A 19,271-nucleotide genomic window follows, 5' to 3' on the forward strand; every position below is an offset into this window, starting at 1 on the left:
ATTTCCATGTGCTGGTCACTAGAGGGAGCAATTCCCAAAATTGCATTGGCATGCGGTAAAGCAACCTCATTGCTTTATGCTGCAAATTTGGAGAAGACACACTCACTCTAGTGTGCTCAAACAATCCCCCCTCCTTTAACCTCGCTAGTGCCAGGAGAAAGGAGGGGGTTGAATGTTCAAACCTCCTACACTGTGTGCCGCCATTTTTTGAGCGACTACACAGTGTAGGAGGATTAGATACAGTGGTAATCAAACAGTATCACACGAACATACACACACATCACATACACAAACATAACTTACCTGCTCCTGCCGCTGCCTCCGCTCCCTGTCCTTGCTTCTGAACATATGGACGGAAGCCGCGACCGGAAGTCGTCATCTTACTGTCCGGCCGCAGCTTCCAGTCCACATGAAAATGGCGCCGGATGTCGCTCTGCCGAAGACCTTCCTTTTGGACTGTGTGGGAGTCACACAGACGGCGTACACTATAGTGAATGGAACGGCTCCCGTTCGCATTCTCTATGGGGATGTATGTGCCGTATTCCATCTCTGTATGTGTCGTTAATCGACACATACAGAGATGAAAAAAAAATGGCAGCCCCCATAGAGAAGTAAAAGAAAGAAAAAAGAAAAAAGTAAAACACAAAAACACAAATAAATAAAACACGCCCAGTTGTCTATTAGGAAACTAACTAGCATAAATAAAATGTATTTTAATAACATACTAAAAGCAATAACCTAAAAAAAATTTTTTTATTTAGGAATGGCAGCAAGGGCTGCCCTGATAAAAATGATTCCGTTACCAAAGATTTTGTATATAGTTAGCAACAGCCCATTTTGGATAGAGGAGAAGGTATATAGGACAATTGATGGTCTATTTATTGATTTCATGTGGAGAGGGAACCATGCTAGATTTAAACTAGAGCAAATGAAGATGTTTATTTGGATGGGTGGCTTTAAATTAAAGAATTGTTTTGGCTGCACAGGTAAAGAAAATATCTGAAATTAAGGATAGATTTATTTTAGAATTAGCTCTGGGGGAAAAAATATCCTATGTGGCAGAATTTTACCATTTATGAAATAATGGAATCTGCATGAAGAGCTGTGAGGGTATGTTCACACGCACTATTTACGGACGTAATTCAGCCGTTTTACACCTCAAATTACGTCCGAAAATACTGCTTGAAAGCGTCGGCAAACATCTGCCCATTCATTTGAATGGGTTTTACTATGTACTGTGCAGACGGTCATTTTTTTTACGCGTCGCTGTCAAAAGACGGTGTGTAAAATAACAGCCGCGTCAAAGAAGTGCATGTCACTTCTTGGGATGTAATTGGAGCCGTTTTCCATTGACTCCATAGAAAAACAGCTCCAATTACGTCCGTAATGGACGCAGCGAAAAGCGCCTGCACTTGCCATTACGTCTGAAATTCAGGAGCTGTTTTCGCCTATAAACAGCTCCGTAATTTCAGCCGTAACGGACGTGCACGTGTGAACATACCCTCAGAGAGAGTTTCCTTTGTTATATATGTCTACATCAGTGTGGCACGCCTTGTTTAACCTGTATGAGGTAGGAGTGTACTATGAGAGCACACCACTATTGGGGAAAGTACAACTAAATGATGTTTTCCTATAGGAGTTTAAGTTTTGACAATTGGTTGGGATTAATGTATTGGGTCAAATAAGTAGGGGGGACCATTGTAAGCAATTCTCAGAGCTTGTGGAAGAATTTGGAATAATACAGGAAGGAGGGGGAGTATTTTTCTGTGTATTGCAATGTGTATTTGTATGTATTTGGATTGTATGTACAATTTAGTAATCACTTTTTGTATTGTATATTTTGAAAACTAATAAAAGAAGATTTGATACCAAGACTGCAACTTTTACAAGCTGTTTTTAAATAATAAGGCCCAGCATGACATAAATGCTGCAGACTATCAAACGTCAACCCATAAACATCAATAGATAGATAGATAGATAGATAGATAGATAGATAGATAGATAGATAGATAGATAGATAGATAGATAGATAGATAGATAGATAGATAGATAGATAGATAGATAGATAGATAGATAGATAGATAGATAGATAGATAGATAGATAGATATTCTAGATAGATAGATAGATAGACAGATATATAGATAGATAGATAGATAGATAGATAGATAGATAGATAGATAGATAGATAGATAGATAGATAGATAGATAGATAGATAGATAGATACAGTGGAGGAAATAAGTATTTGATCCCTTGCTGATTTTGTAAGTTTGCCCACTGTCAAAGTCATGAACAGTCTAGAATTTTTAGGCTAGGTTAATTTTACCAGTGAGAGATAGATTATATAAAAAAATTTAAAAAAAATCACATTGTCAAAATTATATATATTTATTTGCATTGTGCACAGAGAAACAAGTATTTGATCCCCTACCAACCATTAAGAGTTCAGCCTCCTCCAGACCAGTTACACGCTCCAAATCAACTTGGTGCCTGCATTAAAGACAGCTGTCTTACATGGTCACCTGTATAAAAGCCTCCTGTCCACAGACTCCATTAATCAGTCTGACTCTAACCTCTACAACATGGGTAAGACCAAAGAGCTTTCTAAGGATGTCAGGGACAAGATCATAGACCTGCACAAGGCTGGAATTGGCTACAAAACCATAAGTAAGACGCTGGGTGAGAAGGAGACAACTGTTGGTGCAATAGTAAGAAAATGGAAGACATACAAAATGACTGTCAATTGACATCGATCTGGGGCTCCATGCAAAATCTCACCTCGTGGGGTATCCTTGATCCTGAGGAAGGTGAGAGCTCAGCCGAAAACTACACGGGGGGAACTTGTTAATGATCTCAAGGCAGCTGGGACCACAGTCACCAAGAAAACCATTGGTAACACATTACGCCGTAATGGATTAAAATCCTGCAGTGCCCGCAAGGTCCCCCTGCTCAAGAAGGCACATGTACAGGCCCGTCTGAAGTTTGCAAATGAACATCTGGATGATTCTGAGAGTGATTGGGAGAAGGTGCTGTGATCAGATGACACTAAAATTGAGCTCTTTGGCATTAACTCAACTCGCCGTTTTTGGAGGAAGAGAAATGCTGCCTATGACCCAAAGAACACCGTCCCCACTGTCAAGCATGGAGTTGGAAACATTATGTTTTTGGGGTGTTTCTCTGCTAAGGGCACAGGACTACTTCACCTCATCAATGGGAGAATGGATGGAGCCATGTACCGTCAAATCCTGAGTGACAACCTCCTTCCCTCCACCAGGACATTAAAAATGGCTCGTGGCTGGGTCTTCCAGCACGACAATTACCCGAAACATACAGCCAAGGCAACAAAGGAGTGGCTCAAAAAGAAGCACATTAAGGTCATGGAGCGGCCTAGCCAGTCTCCAGACCTTAATCCCATCGAAAACTTATGGAGGGAGCTGAAGATGCCAAGCGACAGCCTCGAAATCTTAATGATTTACAGATGATCTGCAAAGAGGAGTGGGCCAAAATTCCATCTAACATGTGTGCAAACCTCATCATCAACTACTAAAAATGTCTGACTGCTGTGCGTGTCAACAAGGGTTTTGCCACCAAGTATTAAGTCTTGTTTGCCAAAGGGATCAAATACTTATTTCTCTGTGTACAATGCAAATAAATATATATAATTTTGACAATGTGATTTTCTGTTTTTTTTTTTTTATATAATCTATCTCTCACTGGTAAAATTAACCTAGCCTAAAAATTCTAGACTGTTCATGACTTTGACAGTGGGCAAACTTACAAAATCAGCAAGGGATCAAATACTTATTTCCTTCACTGTAGATAGATAGATAGATAGGTAGATTAGATGATAGATTAGATGATAGATAGATAGATAGATAGATAGATAGATAGATAGATAGATAGATAGATAGATAGATAGATAGATAGATAGATAGATAGATAGCCAATATAAGTCACATAAGTCAATTTATTGTGCATGTACATTACAGTACATTAAAACAAGAAATAAAAAAAAAAACAATAGAAATGTTATAGTGGACCATATAACACAGACCAATGTAAGGCTATGTTCACATGGAGGAATTTTTGCGGCGGAATCCAAAATTCCAAACTCCATTCATTACAATGGGAGGCGAACACTTTTTTTCCCCACTAGCTGAATTTTTCAGCTAGCTGACAAAAGAAGCGTCCTGCCCGATCTTCGGGCGGATTCCACCCAAACCTCCCATTGAAGTGAATGTGAGTAGGAATCTTCCTGCTGACGGCAGGAATAATTCTGAGGCAGCTTTTGCGGCGGAACCCGCCAAGCAAAATCCACCATGTGAACATAGCCTAAATGTGCTTTAATTCCACTTCATAACCAAGCATATTAAATGTAAGGGGTCTTTAATTGATAAACACTTTACATTATAAGACAATGTGATATTTTGGACAGTTATGAGCTCTATCTAGAAGGAATTCATCTAGCTAATTCAATTTCATAAATAAATGCATTTCCATCAGCAAAATATTCAGAGGTTTATATAAATAAAGCAGCATTCCTAAATTGTCACTTTGTAAGGCATACATAGGCCCTGTTAACATCTGAGTTGGAGGCTCCCCTGCACTATTGTATCCGGTAAAATCACGGACACCCCAATGAAAAGCTGACGGAACCCATTTAAATCAATGAGTTCCGTCGGCCGCCGGCGGTGTCCATTGTGCAACTGAACCATTTCTCCAATTATTCCCTTGTTCTGCTCCTCTGGTGGAGCAGAACAACAGCACACACCGACACAGATGTGAACATAGCCTTAGCTGGTTTATTTATGTGTATATTCCAGTTTCTGGTTGTACAAGTAGTAAATACTTTCATTCATTTGTTACTTTTAAATGTCAATTTTCCTTTTGTAAACCAATGCTTGTTTATTAGGAAGTTTTTATTTTATCGAAATGGCTCTCTTCACAAGTAGGAGTTATCTAAATACAAAGCTAGGCAGCAGTGGGGAAATTCAATTCTCGGCTGTTAACTTGCAAATAATAATTACTAAGTATATTACAGAGCTACTTGTAGGTAATCACCTAATGCACAAGTGTAGGTTCACTGTGTTTGTTATTATAGCTCATCCCTATTCATGGTATTAATGGTATTAATGAATACTACAAAAATAAGCCCTCATTACGGCTCTGGGAATGTGGCGACACAAAAAGCCCTGATACAGCTCTCAGAATGCAGTGGGAAAAAAAAAAAAAGGCTGTGTCCTTAAAGGGGTTGCTAAGGCAGGGTGTAGTTTTTCATACTGATGACCTATCCACAGGATAGGTCATCAGTATATAATTGGTGGGGGTCTAACACCCGAACCCTCACCGATTAGCCGTTCTGGCTGCCTTTGGCTGCCGGAAGCTAGGCAGTGGTGGTGCCGAAAGCAGAGGGCTCTGCACACTGTATAGTGTCCGTGCGGCAGTACTGCAGCTCTGCTCCTATTCACTGGAATAGGAGCAGAGCTGCAGTACTGCCGCACGGACACTATTCTGTGACCATCTGCTTCCGGCACTCACCACTGCAAAACTTCCGGAGCCGTAATAGCTGATCAGTGTAGGGTCTGGGTGGCGGATCCCCACAGATCATATACTGATGACTTATCCTGTGTGAAAAACTGCCACATGTCTGAACAACCCCTTTCTGGCCCAAAGTAGCTGTGTCCTTAACGGGTAAAGTAAATGCTACAAACACTAAATATCTTACTACAAACACTGCAGACCTCCAATCAATAGCAAACTTTGTACGGTATTTATAGCCTTTGGCATTTGTGATATTAAAAACGTTAAGGCTGACCAGACTGAAGGAGATGAACCTATTAGCTTACATATCACTGTATTAATATGATACTAAGCAGTGTGTAGTGACATCTTGGCTTAGAAATGACAGCCTGGGCTTCATCACCTTTGATCAGGAGGATCTGTACTTGTCAAATGTTAGTATAGTCAGTGCGCTACGATTAATATTAGAAGTTTTGTAAATGCAACTTTTTGTCAGGCTGCGTAAGGTTATGCAGGGATCTAAGTAAGTAATTTTGACTCTTTAGAGACCAGTACCGGATCCTGTATAAAGGAATGCCAGTGTGTCTGGTTATGGGAGAGGGTTTAGGGGAAATTTTTTTTTGCTTCTTGCAATATTTGTAATGTAACACAGCCCCCAGTGCCCCCAAATTCAGAGATCATGCTTAGCGTCCCACAATAAAGTATTTTAGTTTGGAATAAGAGTCATCCATCTGAGTGCACACACTGGGTCAGTAACTGTTGACCCATGCAGTCCAATAAGGGCTTGAATGTGGCAGCCAAATATAGAGAAGGCATTCACATTAGGCCTTATAAAACTATGTCCTACTGATAATCCACCTTGTTACACATAGTTCATCACTTTACAATATTGACCTCTTCCTCTAGTATTTGTAAATTGTTAAAATTTTATTTTTAAAGAGATAACGTTCGAGTTCAAATATGGTAGTGTATAGAAATCTCTTTTACCATGAATTTAATCTGGAATCCTCCCATAGCTACTCTGTTCTCCTGAAAGGACCATATAACTTATATTACTGGCCATACTGCCACCTGTCTTCATATAATGACAATACCCCTGTAAGTGAAAACTTCCCCTCGCCATATTACTGCACCTTTATTGCCATATTACTGCACCGAAATTCTGTATATGCATAATTGTCTACATACCTTTAAAGAGTGTTCATAATATATCTCTACGTATAACTCATTCTAGATGCATTGTATACCAACAAACAGTATTCAGCACTCTCTTTGTAGCTAAAGTCCCCAAAACATACTCACATAGACCAAAAATATTAAGCACCTATTAAAGGGGTTGTCCATTATCAGCATTGCTTTTTGCACAGAAGGGTCACCAATGATAAACTGCTCACAGGATATTCCGCTGCTGTTTAGCTGTAATCCTAATTGGAAATTGGCAACATGTGTTTAATTCCCCAGCAGCACCCTCGCAGGAGAAATTAAGCATTACACAGTCCTCATTTAAATCAATAGGCTGTCTAATGTATGAATGTACTAGATCCTCCAAAGCGTGAGTTGGTCTTTGTAGCCGTTCTTCACGGTCCAAAACATGAGGCCAGACAATTTATGAACTGAAAATTCCTTAGTGGGGCATTTGAAAATAGGTTTTCTAAACCAGGCAACCGTTGTGAAGACTTCATATGCTCATTTCACTAATGTTTATTTTTACAAACTAGACAACCCCCTGAAGATATTTTTTAACATTGTTTATATCACGTCATATTAAGCAACTTGTATTTCAGATGCAGTTTATATAATTAAATCTACTATTATAAAGAATGAACATCGTAGTAAATTCAGAACTGGTGTGAAACACATTGGCAGTGCTGAATACATGAGAATTCCTTTGGGAAAACCTAATGCTTTAAAATAGAGTTGCAGATCTGGACCCATGATTGTAATTCTTACTATGTATAGCGGGCAGGAAAGAAGATTTTACTTATTAGAGGTTTATCATTTACAAAAACAGTAACATTCACACTCAAAACACATAACATATACTGTATATATGCAGTACATGTATATATGCACACATTGATTTACATGCTGCATATACATACTTAATTCTCACCTACAGTTGCAGACAAGTTAGAGTAGGCAGAGTCATTGCTAGTGACTAAGGACGCATTATGGTAAGGAAGCACAATGTAGTTTTGGATGATGACTGCTGGAATGGATAAAACACAAGCAAAATGACATATGATAAACAAACATGACAAACACTTTGTATCTCTCAAAAAATGGCAAGGTTTCATTTTGGTTGGTTTATAAGAAGGTAAAAAAAATGTTTTGAGTGCATTAGTTACTTTCTAATATAACTAAAAAAAAATGTTAAATCACAAAAAGAAATTTTTAAGGAGTTTTTACAGAGAAAAACTATATTAAGAGAATAAGTTGTAAACAGGATCTGAGGACAATCTAATGTGTATGGGGCAGCCCTACTGACTAATGATTGGCACGTTGGATTTTATCATGCCTGATCTTTTCTTCCAACTAAGATGAGCAGAACCAGAGGCATATGGTGGTTGCTTATTCTCTTCTCCCTATGTCAATAAACATGTAAGCTTAACCACTGGACTTTTTCTAATTAACAGAATGTAACTTTGACCCTTGTAACAAATATCCGTAAAAGCAGCATTATCCTCTTTTCTGTCACATAATAAACGTTTTATATTGTTGAAGGTATGTTTTAACTCTTTCCAAACTCCTAGGTCAGAGAAGGACTGAAGAGAACTTATGGGTGGAAGCCATAGATGGTAGAGGACACTGAGCAATTGTCCCTTTTGCCCTCCTAATAATACGGCCATATAGAGTAGTGTCACGGAAATTATGGATAATTCATTTTGCAGCTGTTGTAGTTTCCCTGTTTTCCTGATTTGTAAGCTTATAGAATAAATATTAAATTGCTGAAATTGCCAACCAACTATAAAGGCGGCATTCACAGTAGACCATTCTAAACTGTGCCTTATAACATCTTGAGTGAGTAATGACCATTGTTTTATGGGATAGTTTACATCCTTCAAAGGCCAACTGAGTTCAATTATGCTAGTGCCTCTTCTAAGTTACATTTAAATTGGCCAATTCCCATCACCATTCTGTTCTGGGGAAGACAGACACATATCACTGGGCACATAGTATTACTGCCAACAGGCCATGTCCACTAACAATACTACATTTTCTTGTGTACTAGTTCAAATTTCTTGGAAGCTTACCGAATCCTACAAAAAAAATCACCTAGAGGAAGTATTTAAATGCTATGTAAACATTTGAACACTTTAAAAAATATATATACTTTTTGAAATACAGCTTCTATGTATACTGGATACATAAAAGCTGTATCTTGTGCTCAAACCCTAATCCATCAGGTCTGCAGGACTGACGGTTTTGGTGACGACGGGTTAGGATCCAGCTGTTATCGATCACATTTAAATTCTAAAAAAAAAAATTGGAATAGTAACCAATTAAAAAGTTGTTTAAAATAATATGATACATTGTTTCATTTAAAAAAAAAGTGTTCAAAGGTTTACATAGCCTTTAACTCTTATAAGGAAACTTCTGTTGAGAGATATAAAGTGCAATAGCAGTTGTATACAACAAAGCAATGATAACAGATTTACTGAAACATGATGATTACATATAATAATGGAAGACTTATGGAAGCAGATGTCATGAAGAAAACTGACAATGATACATGAAATTGGGAACATAAACAGCCCAGAATGTCATTATTATTTATTTCTGTTGCTTACATGGCGCCAGCATATTCCGCATAGCTGTACAGAAGTTGCCATTACTCACTATTCCCAGTGAGGCTCACAATCTAAATTCTCTGTCTATATGTTTTTGGAGTTTGGGAGGAAACCTGAGTACCCGAAAGACAGTTACGCAAACACAGGGAGGACATACAGACTCCATGTAGATGTTGCTCTTGGTCGAATTTGAGCCACCGTGCTGCCTATTCTATGGATTAGATTTACATGTTCACTGCGTATTTATATATGAATTAGCACTTATCAATACTTTCTACAATAAATCACAATATCAGTAAGGCTATTAAAGAGAACTTCCCCCTAGAATTGGGAGATCACCAATGTATAAAAGTCCATCTGTCAAGTTGTTATAGTTCTATTTCCTAGGCTAGGTTTACACCACATTTCAGATGAACATTTGGCGTATACATCTCATGTGCCCATAGACTTTCATTCAAACCTTGACAACACTTTCAATGCAACTGTATGCAAAATGAATGGCAGTCAATGGCAGGTGTTAGAAACTGTATAGGCATACAATTGCCAAATCTGGGCCATACTTTCAGTAGACTATTTCTAATGGTGACTAGAGAGGACAATATAAGGACCTATATTTATTGTTTTGTTTCTATTTTAAGGTAAATACTCTTTAATATTCATCGTCCATAAAATGGGGACTGGAAGAAAAAACAAATTTATCTTTGTTATTGTTCTTTTCAAAGGGGTTGTTCAGAATTAGAAAGGCAACCCCTTTAAGTTATGGAAATGCCTTCACATACCTTACCAGTTGTCACTCAATTTTCCTATAGTTCGGCTGAAGAGAAGAACTATAGTTACCCACGTGGGTTTTTATATTTAGGGGAATTGCTCTTTTTTGAATTGGAAAGACAAATACAAAAGTAGTTTCTATACACATATTACTGTAACTCTGTTGCATAAAGCTCTGCATGTAAAATATTATTTCTAGAGACTTTATATCTACTATCAAAAACAGCTGAGCTAATAGTGTTACTTTATGTAACAATTTAGAAGAAATGCAGAGCAGAGAGAGTCTGTACCGAGAACAGAGGAAACAGCTTGACTAATACCAAGAGCATCTTGAGATCAGCTGTGAGTTTTTCTTCTCATGATATTGTCAGGGCATCTGTGTAGTGTTAAGTCAAACACCAGCGCTATAATGGCCCATGTAATGTTTCTTATGCAATGATTTCTCATAAAAAGCGTGCAAAATCTTATGTTTTATTAGCAATGCTCTTTATAATATGTCCATCAGATATCTGTCTTGGAATAAATTTGTGGTTCCATAGGAGCCAAAAAAACAAACAAGATCAAAGGTTTATTAATTTGCATGACTCCAGGCTGCAGGGATAAAGACAGATAAAAGGAATGAAAAGGACTTGGAATCTCAGAAGAAGAATCATCTTTGTAAACTGTTAACAAGATGTTTAGGAGGAGCTGAAAAAAGTTATGAAATGACGCGTCCTACAGAAACGATATACTATGAGCGATAGGGCCAACTGAATTATGTAATATCCTGTAATGTGTTCATACAGAACAAGTTGTCAAAATAAATTATATAGCATCTAGACTGTATAGAATTTCCTATCATTCTGTAGAATAAGCAGGTGATAAGGTCACTGACTCAAATACATTTTACTCTACAAGCTCCGCGTTTATAGCCATATTTTCTACTTTCATTTAAAAATAGAAAACCTTGTATCTACTTTATTCTCTTCCCATTTTCTACAGAAAGTGTTCCATTAGAGGATGGCCAATCTGAGAAACTTTCAAAGAATGAAGTAGCTTCTGAGTTGATCAATATGGGTCTGGCATCTCTAACCCCTGGTGGTCAGTGGGAAGCTCTACGTGGCCTCTCATTTTCTCTGCAGCGACCTCTGCATGGGGAAAGTAGTTTTACATGGCACCCATTCAAATAAATTGGCACCTAATCAAATAAATAGAGCATATGTAAATAGGTTGTCCAGATGAGATAACCTGTTTAATAGCCCCATTGATTTCAATGTGTTTTTTTATGGAGGCTAACATCAGTGAGCCGCCAAATCAATGAAAAAAAAAGTTTGAGAAATAAAGAATTCTTTTTCAACCATTATTATCTGTTATTATCACTTATGCTTTCCATTTCAATCTGTTACAAATGGATCTATTAAAAGTAGAAATAATATTGGTATCCATCAAAATCTCCACTAGATAAGTGAAATATCTCTTGGGGGTTCAACGTATTAGGATGAATTCACACGCGGCAGATTTGTTGCCGAAATTTCTGCGACTGCCCTATTTATTTGTCTATCTATGCACAGGCTGCAGAAACAATCCCATTCAGAGGTATGGAAAAGATTTTTTAGTCATAGAAATCTCTCCAAAAAATCTGTTGCGTGTGATGATTGTTGTGATGCTTAAAGAGTAACTGCACTTTCAAAAAGAACCTTTCAAAAAATGTTTGACATGTCAGAGACATAGAGGTTTTGATCCGTGGGGGTCCAGGTGCTGAGATCTCCGCCGTTGCTGAAACAAATGTGCACAAGCGCTCAACTGGGCGTCCTGCACCTTTGGCTGTGATCGTCGCTCTTTGTCAAGCTGAAGATGGGCTCACGTAGAACGTCTACGAGCCCGTCTCCAGCCTAATGAGGAGCGCCAATCACAGCTGAAGGTGCAAAGTGCTCAGTTAAGCAGTTCTGCACCTTTGTTTCACAAACAAGGGGGGGTCTCAGCACCCAGACCACCACCGTTTAAAACTTCTGACATGTCTCTATGACATATTAAAAGTTTTTTGAAAGTGCAGAAACTCTTTAACAATAAGAATTGCTAATGGTATTAGGGTAATAAAAAGGAATCTTATTTCATTTTAGACTGAAAAAAGCCTTTAAAACAAGTTATAAAATGTATGTTTTGTTGATTTGCAGAGATATCATCATGTGATTCAAGTCCTATATCCATATGGCAATTATGAGTCCTGACATTAAATCCGACCAGAGAAACATTTGCATGGAGTGCTCTCCCCCTTACACTCCAAAAAAACAGTTGTAGGCAAACTGGCTTGTATTCATATGTGTAAACCTAAACTAGAGATAATCGATTGTGGGGCTGCAATCTGTGTACATCACTATGGAATATGTTGGCGCCATGTAAAAACGAGGGGCAATAATGGGACTTTATTACAGTTTAGATACTATAAATAGACAATTTACAGCATGGACATAATTGCCATGTGGTTCTGTAAAATCAATGGTCACTATATAGCAATATAGTATTATAGGGCCTTATAGAGTTGTCTCTAACCCCTTATGCTCATGACCGTTGTGCCACTGGGGCTGTTTTTAACAGCATCCGAGTGGCATCCGATAGTCTTCATTGACTAATTCACTTTATGAATGTTCTATCTTTCCTCGGATCACTGATGGCACTCAGGCGGCGCACACGGTCGCGTGCATTAGGCATTAGACTATCACACATTCAGTTTTCAATGCAGTATTTGGTGCAGTTTTTGATGCACTATTTTGAGTCATACACGGGAGTGTGTATTAAATAGAAATGTATCAGTTTTTTATTTATATTTTGCCTTCTATTTGAATCCACTTCTGGCTTTGGCTAAAAAAAACTGCATAAAAAAACGGCATGTGTGATTCTAGCCTTAAAACAGCTGGCTTAGGTTGGCTTATATTAGATAAAATGTTCTGAAAGTTGGAGTATTGAATAGCTATTGTAGGGGAACAATTGGTCCACAATGACATTTATAAAAACTTCTTCCACATGGGTAGCCTGAAAATAATATCTTAATAGAACTTTATTTCCAGGCTAGGTGAACGCATGCATTATATTCGCCTGTCTGCAAAATCAATCTACATCAGTTGGGATTCTTTGTGGCTTGTAATTCAATAAAAATGCCATCATTTTCACTGTGACTTTCATGACATAGTCCTGTCACTGCAGGAGTACGCATTGCATAAGATTGTATAAGATTGAAAGTATCATTATTGAATTTTGTAATACAAATACCAGCAAATTAAACCACAACGTAAAAAATAGAATACTGCATCTAGCATATATGATGTGATATCTTCAACACAAAAAAATATATCTGCCCTTTGACAATACATACTTTTATCACTTTCATTACCAGAACCGCTCCTGTCATCATACGCCCTAGGTAACTCACGGATCCCATTCACCACTTCTAAGGGCCAGTAGTGTGATGCTGATTTTAGGACCTGAAAGCCTGAGAAAAGAAAGAAAGGTAAAAAAGAATTCAGGAACCTAACATCTTAAAAGAATGGGCATTATATGGCTTATGAGTCAGACATAAACATGTACCAGACCATGTTAAAAGAGTATTCTACTTACACTGCCCCCTTTTTTCATATACTCAAAAGGAATATATATATATATATATATATATATATATATATAATGCAAGGGACTCTTGCTTGGGACCAGGCCATTACCAAATGGGCCCTGGAGAATAGAGAAAACGCCACTGTAAGCAATATACAGTATGGATGTTTATGGATGGGAACCCGCACACATCCTGAAAATTGGTCGCCCTTTCTAAAAGGAGAGGGTTGAGTTAACACACTTAGCTGGTTCCTTAGTTGAAATACACTTTTACGGCTTGTCCACATATAACGGATTTGCTGCAGAAAATTTCTGGCAGCATTTCCGCTTAAACTAGCAGTCAATCCACTGAAAAAGCGCAACATTTCCTGTGCTTTTTACTGCAGAAAATGGTGCCGATTTTGCTGTTTTTTTTTTCAAGTCTGTGAGATGGTGACATCTCCCCTGAAAAATGCAGGAATTTAGTCCACTTTCTGCAGCAGGAACTGACATGCTGCAGTACAAAAAATACGCACTGCAGGTGAATTTCTGGGCAAATTTTCCGTAGCGTGTCGATGACATTTGTTCGTTCACATCCACTTTGCTGCTACTGTATTCCGCTGCGTATTTTCCATCCGCAATTCTGGACGGAAAATACGCAGCAATTCAATTAAGTGTGGACAAGCCCGTACCTGCCTACGTTTTACATGAAAGATGTTTATGTTCATGTTAATTGTTTATTTTAAAATGTCAATAGGAATACTAAACACCTTTAAAGGGTAACTAAACTTCCTTTTTCCGGAAAGCCGATGTATTGGAGTACGGGCTCATAGACTTTCTATTGAGTCTGTACTCCGCTACATTGATTTCTGGAAAAAACCGCACAGACACGAAGCGGCTGAGCGCTCACACGAGCGCTTCAGCTGCTTCGTTCTAGCAATTGGTGGGGGTCTCCGTGCTCAGACCTCCACCAATCAAAACTTCTGACATGTCACTATGATATGTTAGAATTTTTTTGAATGTTTAGTTACCCTTTAAGGACCACATTGTATAATAGTGCCATAGTATACAGGATAATAAATGAACAGACTGTCGCATCAGTTTACAGCAATATAAATCCAAAGCTAACAGTAATGTCCTATTTTATTGTCAATAGGCATGACCACAACTACTGAAATACATTAGTAATCCCTCACTCATAAACATAGGAGGGTTGTATAGTGGGAACTTTGTGCCTGAGGATATTCCCTAATGTTTTATGGTTTAGTCACTGAAAGGCTTTGCTGAAGTCAAGGATCACATGTTGAGCTATTTCTCATATTGACTTGACTTGGTAAACACTTCGATTTTTTTGTGTAGTTGCTTATATAAAGTATATTATTTATGTTGTGTTGCTTTTGTTTATGGAAAGGATCTCAATATTAATATGAGTATGCGTGTTTATGTCAGTAAGAAAAAGGGGAAATTGTGGCTGGCAGCAACCTATAGTGTACAAAAAAAAAAAGAGAAATACGGATCAGGCAGTGCGAAATTCAACCTGTCCTTTACCTTACTGCCATGTGTTGTACCTATATACATTCGATTTTTGGAGTTAATATTAGAAAGATCTGATGTAACCATATACATTAGATTTTTTCTTCCAGAAGATTCTTTGTGATGACTGATATAATAAAAATGTCTTGGCTGTTTATGTCTTCTCTGTACTGGATTTCTGTGTATTGCTTACATCTCTCCTTCTCTGATCCTTGTTTCATCTGCCTTAATTTGCCCATGACTGTCAATATATACTTTCTAGGCTGAGATTTTGTGACCTTGTGGATCTTCTGGAAAACTAGTTTTTCAATTTTTTTCCCATTATCATTATGTTTTGAGATGTAGTAATATTAGTATTTGCACTTCTCAGAGGCTTTCTGGTATTTATGATTCATTTCCTTTAAAACATCTTTATCCTGCTTGATATGATTTTGGCTTCTCTACTTTTTTGCAGTAACTGTCTTTGCTCTTTTGTATATAAGGGGCAGCTCAGGGTACACTATTTTATTAAAACACAACATTGCATTCTACCAAACAAAAAAAGCATTTTATAGTGATTCCATATAAGTAGAATACAAAGTTTCTAAATTATAATTGCTTTGAAAGTATTCCATGTTCTCTAATATGATTGACATTGTACTTGTGAAGAGGAAAAATCACATTACTGCAATAACAATCTGTGAAACTATTACATTTGATAGAAACATTATTATTTGACTGTAACTTCTGATTCTGTTCTCTTTTTAAGGAAAGTAAATGTAATATTACATGATCAAGTCAGAATAGAATACTGACCAGCTAGTTACAATCTGTTTTCTGTTGTGTTCTTCTTTCCTCTTTCGCTAGTGTTAAAATATTGTGGTCAAATAAATATTATAAAATGACAATGCAAAAATTTTTTTTAAAGGGTTCTCCAGTTTTGATTTGTTCAATTTATTTCTTTATACGAAGCCTACAAAATAGGACACTGAGCAAAGTTTAAAAAAAATAATCAATGTATCTTTATTACGGTATATTTCATTGAAATTAAAAGCTTAAAAATTTAGGAGCATCACATACAGGAATGTAGGCCACTAGATCTGCGTGTTATACATTGCAGGAGTAAATAGTACTAGGGAGCACTATGTAGACATAGCATGCATAGCAAAATGTGCTGACCCAGAAAACCAGATACAAAGACAGTTAAATATTCAGGAAACCCTACCAAACTATATTAAGTATATCTAAGAACAACCATGAATAAAAAAAGCAATGTAATACAGACCAGGATGACAAGGATGGGTTACCAGATCTTTATATCTGGTTATCTGGGTCAGCACTTCTTTGATCTCCATGTTTTATTTTTTTAGGGGGAGATGGGGTTCATAGAAAAAAATAGCAATTAAGGCATTGTTTGTGTGTTTGCTTGTCTGTTTATTTTTCACATCGCTTACCAGGCGGTATAAATAAATTGAATTTAACAATGCAGCGATACCAAATATGTGTCTATTTTAAAATGTTACTAGTTTTGCCTTATAAGTGGATTTTAAATGGTAAAATTTTTTGTTGTTTTTTTTAAACATTTTTTAAATAAAATGTATTCAATAACTTATTTTTTTAATCCCACTAAGGAACTTGACTCTGTGATCCTTTGATTGCTTCCAAAATACACTGCAATACCTCTGTATTGCAGTGTATTATTGTCTGTCAGTGTTTTACTAACATGCAACCTATTAGTCCCTGCCTAATGCTGTTAAACTCCAGTGGCTGTTGCAGTGGCTTTTATGCGGCATCTAAGGAGTTAAATGGCTGGGATCAGAAGTTATCTCAAAGTTATTCCAGCCACTACAGCGGGCTGTTGGCTGTAAGTTACAGCCAGGCCCTGCCTGTATTGCCGCCGTCGCAAATCCTGTGCCCCGCCATCACCAAGACATACCAGTATGGAGGTTAAGCAACATTTAGCTGATTTGTAGCCAATCACTTACCACTAGGATAATTTCTTATTACATTTATTCACAAATAACCTATTCAAATGTATTAAAAATATGACCTGTGTGCCCAGCAAAATCTAGGAGGTACTGGTAATTAAAAATAGATGTACACATGAACTGTACACATTGACAGAAGACCGTCAAAACATTTCCTCTGGTGGGCACAAAGCACACCAGCCCAACACTGCATTCAAGCAGCTATAATATTTTTCAGATTTGGTATATGATGCCCAGGGACTGACACATCGACACAAAATGTGTATCTAAAGGCCCTTTTACACTGGCCAATTATCGGGCAAAACAGCGTTCAAAGAATGCTCGTTCCCAATAATTGCCCTGTGTAAACAGTGCAGCGATCAGCAGATGAACGAGCAAATGTTTCTTCATCTGCTGATTGTATCATTTTTAAAGTGTAAAATATTATCACTGTCGGCAGCACATTGTTAGGAAACACCCGTCACTTTTAAGTTATCTTGACTACTAGCCAAGCTTCTAAATGGCCCTAGTTTGAGATGCAGAGCCAATCTTATCTCTCTGTCTGCAACCTATCAGGACCAAGGGTGGAGCATTTGAGTCTGTTCAGTTTTCTCATTGTTGCTTGTGATTTTCTTGTGAATACATGTTACTGATCAAGCTCCTGGTTACACCCTGAATTACCTTGTCTACTTTGACTCTTTGAACTGGACTTCAGCTTTGTATTTTGATTTGGATATTCTGCCCACGCCTGGTTTTGACCTCTGCAACTCCTGGTATTCTTCAGTTTTGCGATTTGTACTTTTAGTCTCTCCTCATTTGAACTCTGCATGTTGATCCCCTCTGGCTCATCTGGTTATCCGTTCTGGTAATGCCTGCAAGTGCACCTCTTGTCCAACACCTTATTCTGTAAAAGCAACATGGGTTCTATATGGCCAAATCCATCCTGCCTTGTGGCAGGCTCTGGTGAAAACCATAAAGTAGCCTTAGACTCTGCTGAGCAACATGTAGATATGAAAAATGGTTGGCACTGCCTTAGCTTGCAATGTCACAGACTCTGTGCTTCAGCTCGCTGGGACCTGTGGTACGACAGCCTTTGTCTGGCGGTGCTCAGTGCGTGTTGAAGTTAGTTTCAGCAAATGATAACATGTAGAAAAGAAGACAGCACGGCACTCACCATTTTCAAAAGGTTTATTTTTATTCCAAGATTGAGGCAGGCAACACAGGATTCAAAAGACAACAGAGCCGACTGTTTCACGTCCTTCAGACGCTTTATCAAGGCATACTGGGATTCAGTGCACACACACTTAAATAACCACACCTTGTCTCATCATAGCACTTCCTCTTCTCACAGTAATACAAATAAAAATATCAAATATTTATAGAAACACATACATGTTACTTGTATCAGATCGATAAACTAAGTACAATGTATCAAGCATACCTATTTCAAGGTTCTATTTTGTTTTAAAAAAGCTGATAGGTCATTCCTATCATTCAAACCCAGGGGTCCTAGTGCCTCTGTTTTAATTATCCAATTTGCTTCACAGCGGAGTAGCTTGACATGTCGGTCCCCACCCTCACATGGGGCGAACACACGTTGTATTCCAGCAAAAGATAAACATTTTGGATTTCCTCCATGTACTTCCCGTATATGGGATATCAATTTTGGGGAACCCTTTCCTGTCCCAATGGAATACATATGTTCACAAACGCGTTTGAATAATGGGCGAATAGTTTTCCCTATATAGAAAAATTGACAAGGACAGAACACGGCATATACCAGGTAATTCGATTTACACGTGATCAGGCTGCTAACATAATGTTTTACTGCACCCATTTAAACATTTGTCCCTATTTTCATCTGTCCACAAAATGAACAATCACCACATTTGTGGTTACCTATTGGGGCTATATCTTTGAGCCAGTTATTTTTTTTACTTTGAGTTGCCGAAAAACGACCTGTAACTAATTAGTCTTTCAGGTTTTTGCATCGTCTGAATGAGACCACAGGGGGATGACATGCTTTCTCGGCTAAATCCACATCTGCCTCTATAATGTGCCAATGTTTCCTAATGGCACTAGTTATGCGATCTGCAACTGGGCTATACTGAAAAGAGAACACAAATCCTATATTTCTATTTTTCTTTTGAAAA

At 37.8% G+C, this 19,271-nt stretch overlaps 1 protein-coding gene across 1 annotated transcript in view; it reads right to left on the reverse strand.

The window, feature by feature from the left end:
- ADGRD1 (adhesion G protein-coupled receptor D1) overlaps positions 1-19,271 on the reverse strand; it is a 717,614-nt gene that overhangs the window by 640,417 nt on the left and 57,926 nt on the right. Inside the window, exon 3 of the mRNA XM_075854444.1 lies at positions 13,428-13,544. Within this exon, the coding sequence (XP_075710559.1) occupies positions 13,428-13,544 (117 nt within the window). The remainder of the gene's footprint in view (positions 1-13,427; positions 13,545-19,271) is intronic.

This window comes from Rhinoderma darwinii, chromosome 1 (assembly GCF_050947455.1).
Source record: "Rhinoderma darwinii isolate aRhiDar2 chromosome 1, aRhiDar2.hap1, whole genome shotgun sequence".
In the NCBI taxonomy this organism is placed as follows: Eukaryota; Metazoa; Chordata; class Amphibia; order Anura; family Rhinodermatidae; genus Rhinoderma; species Rhinoderma darwinii.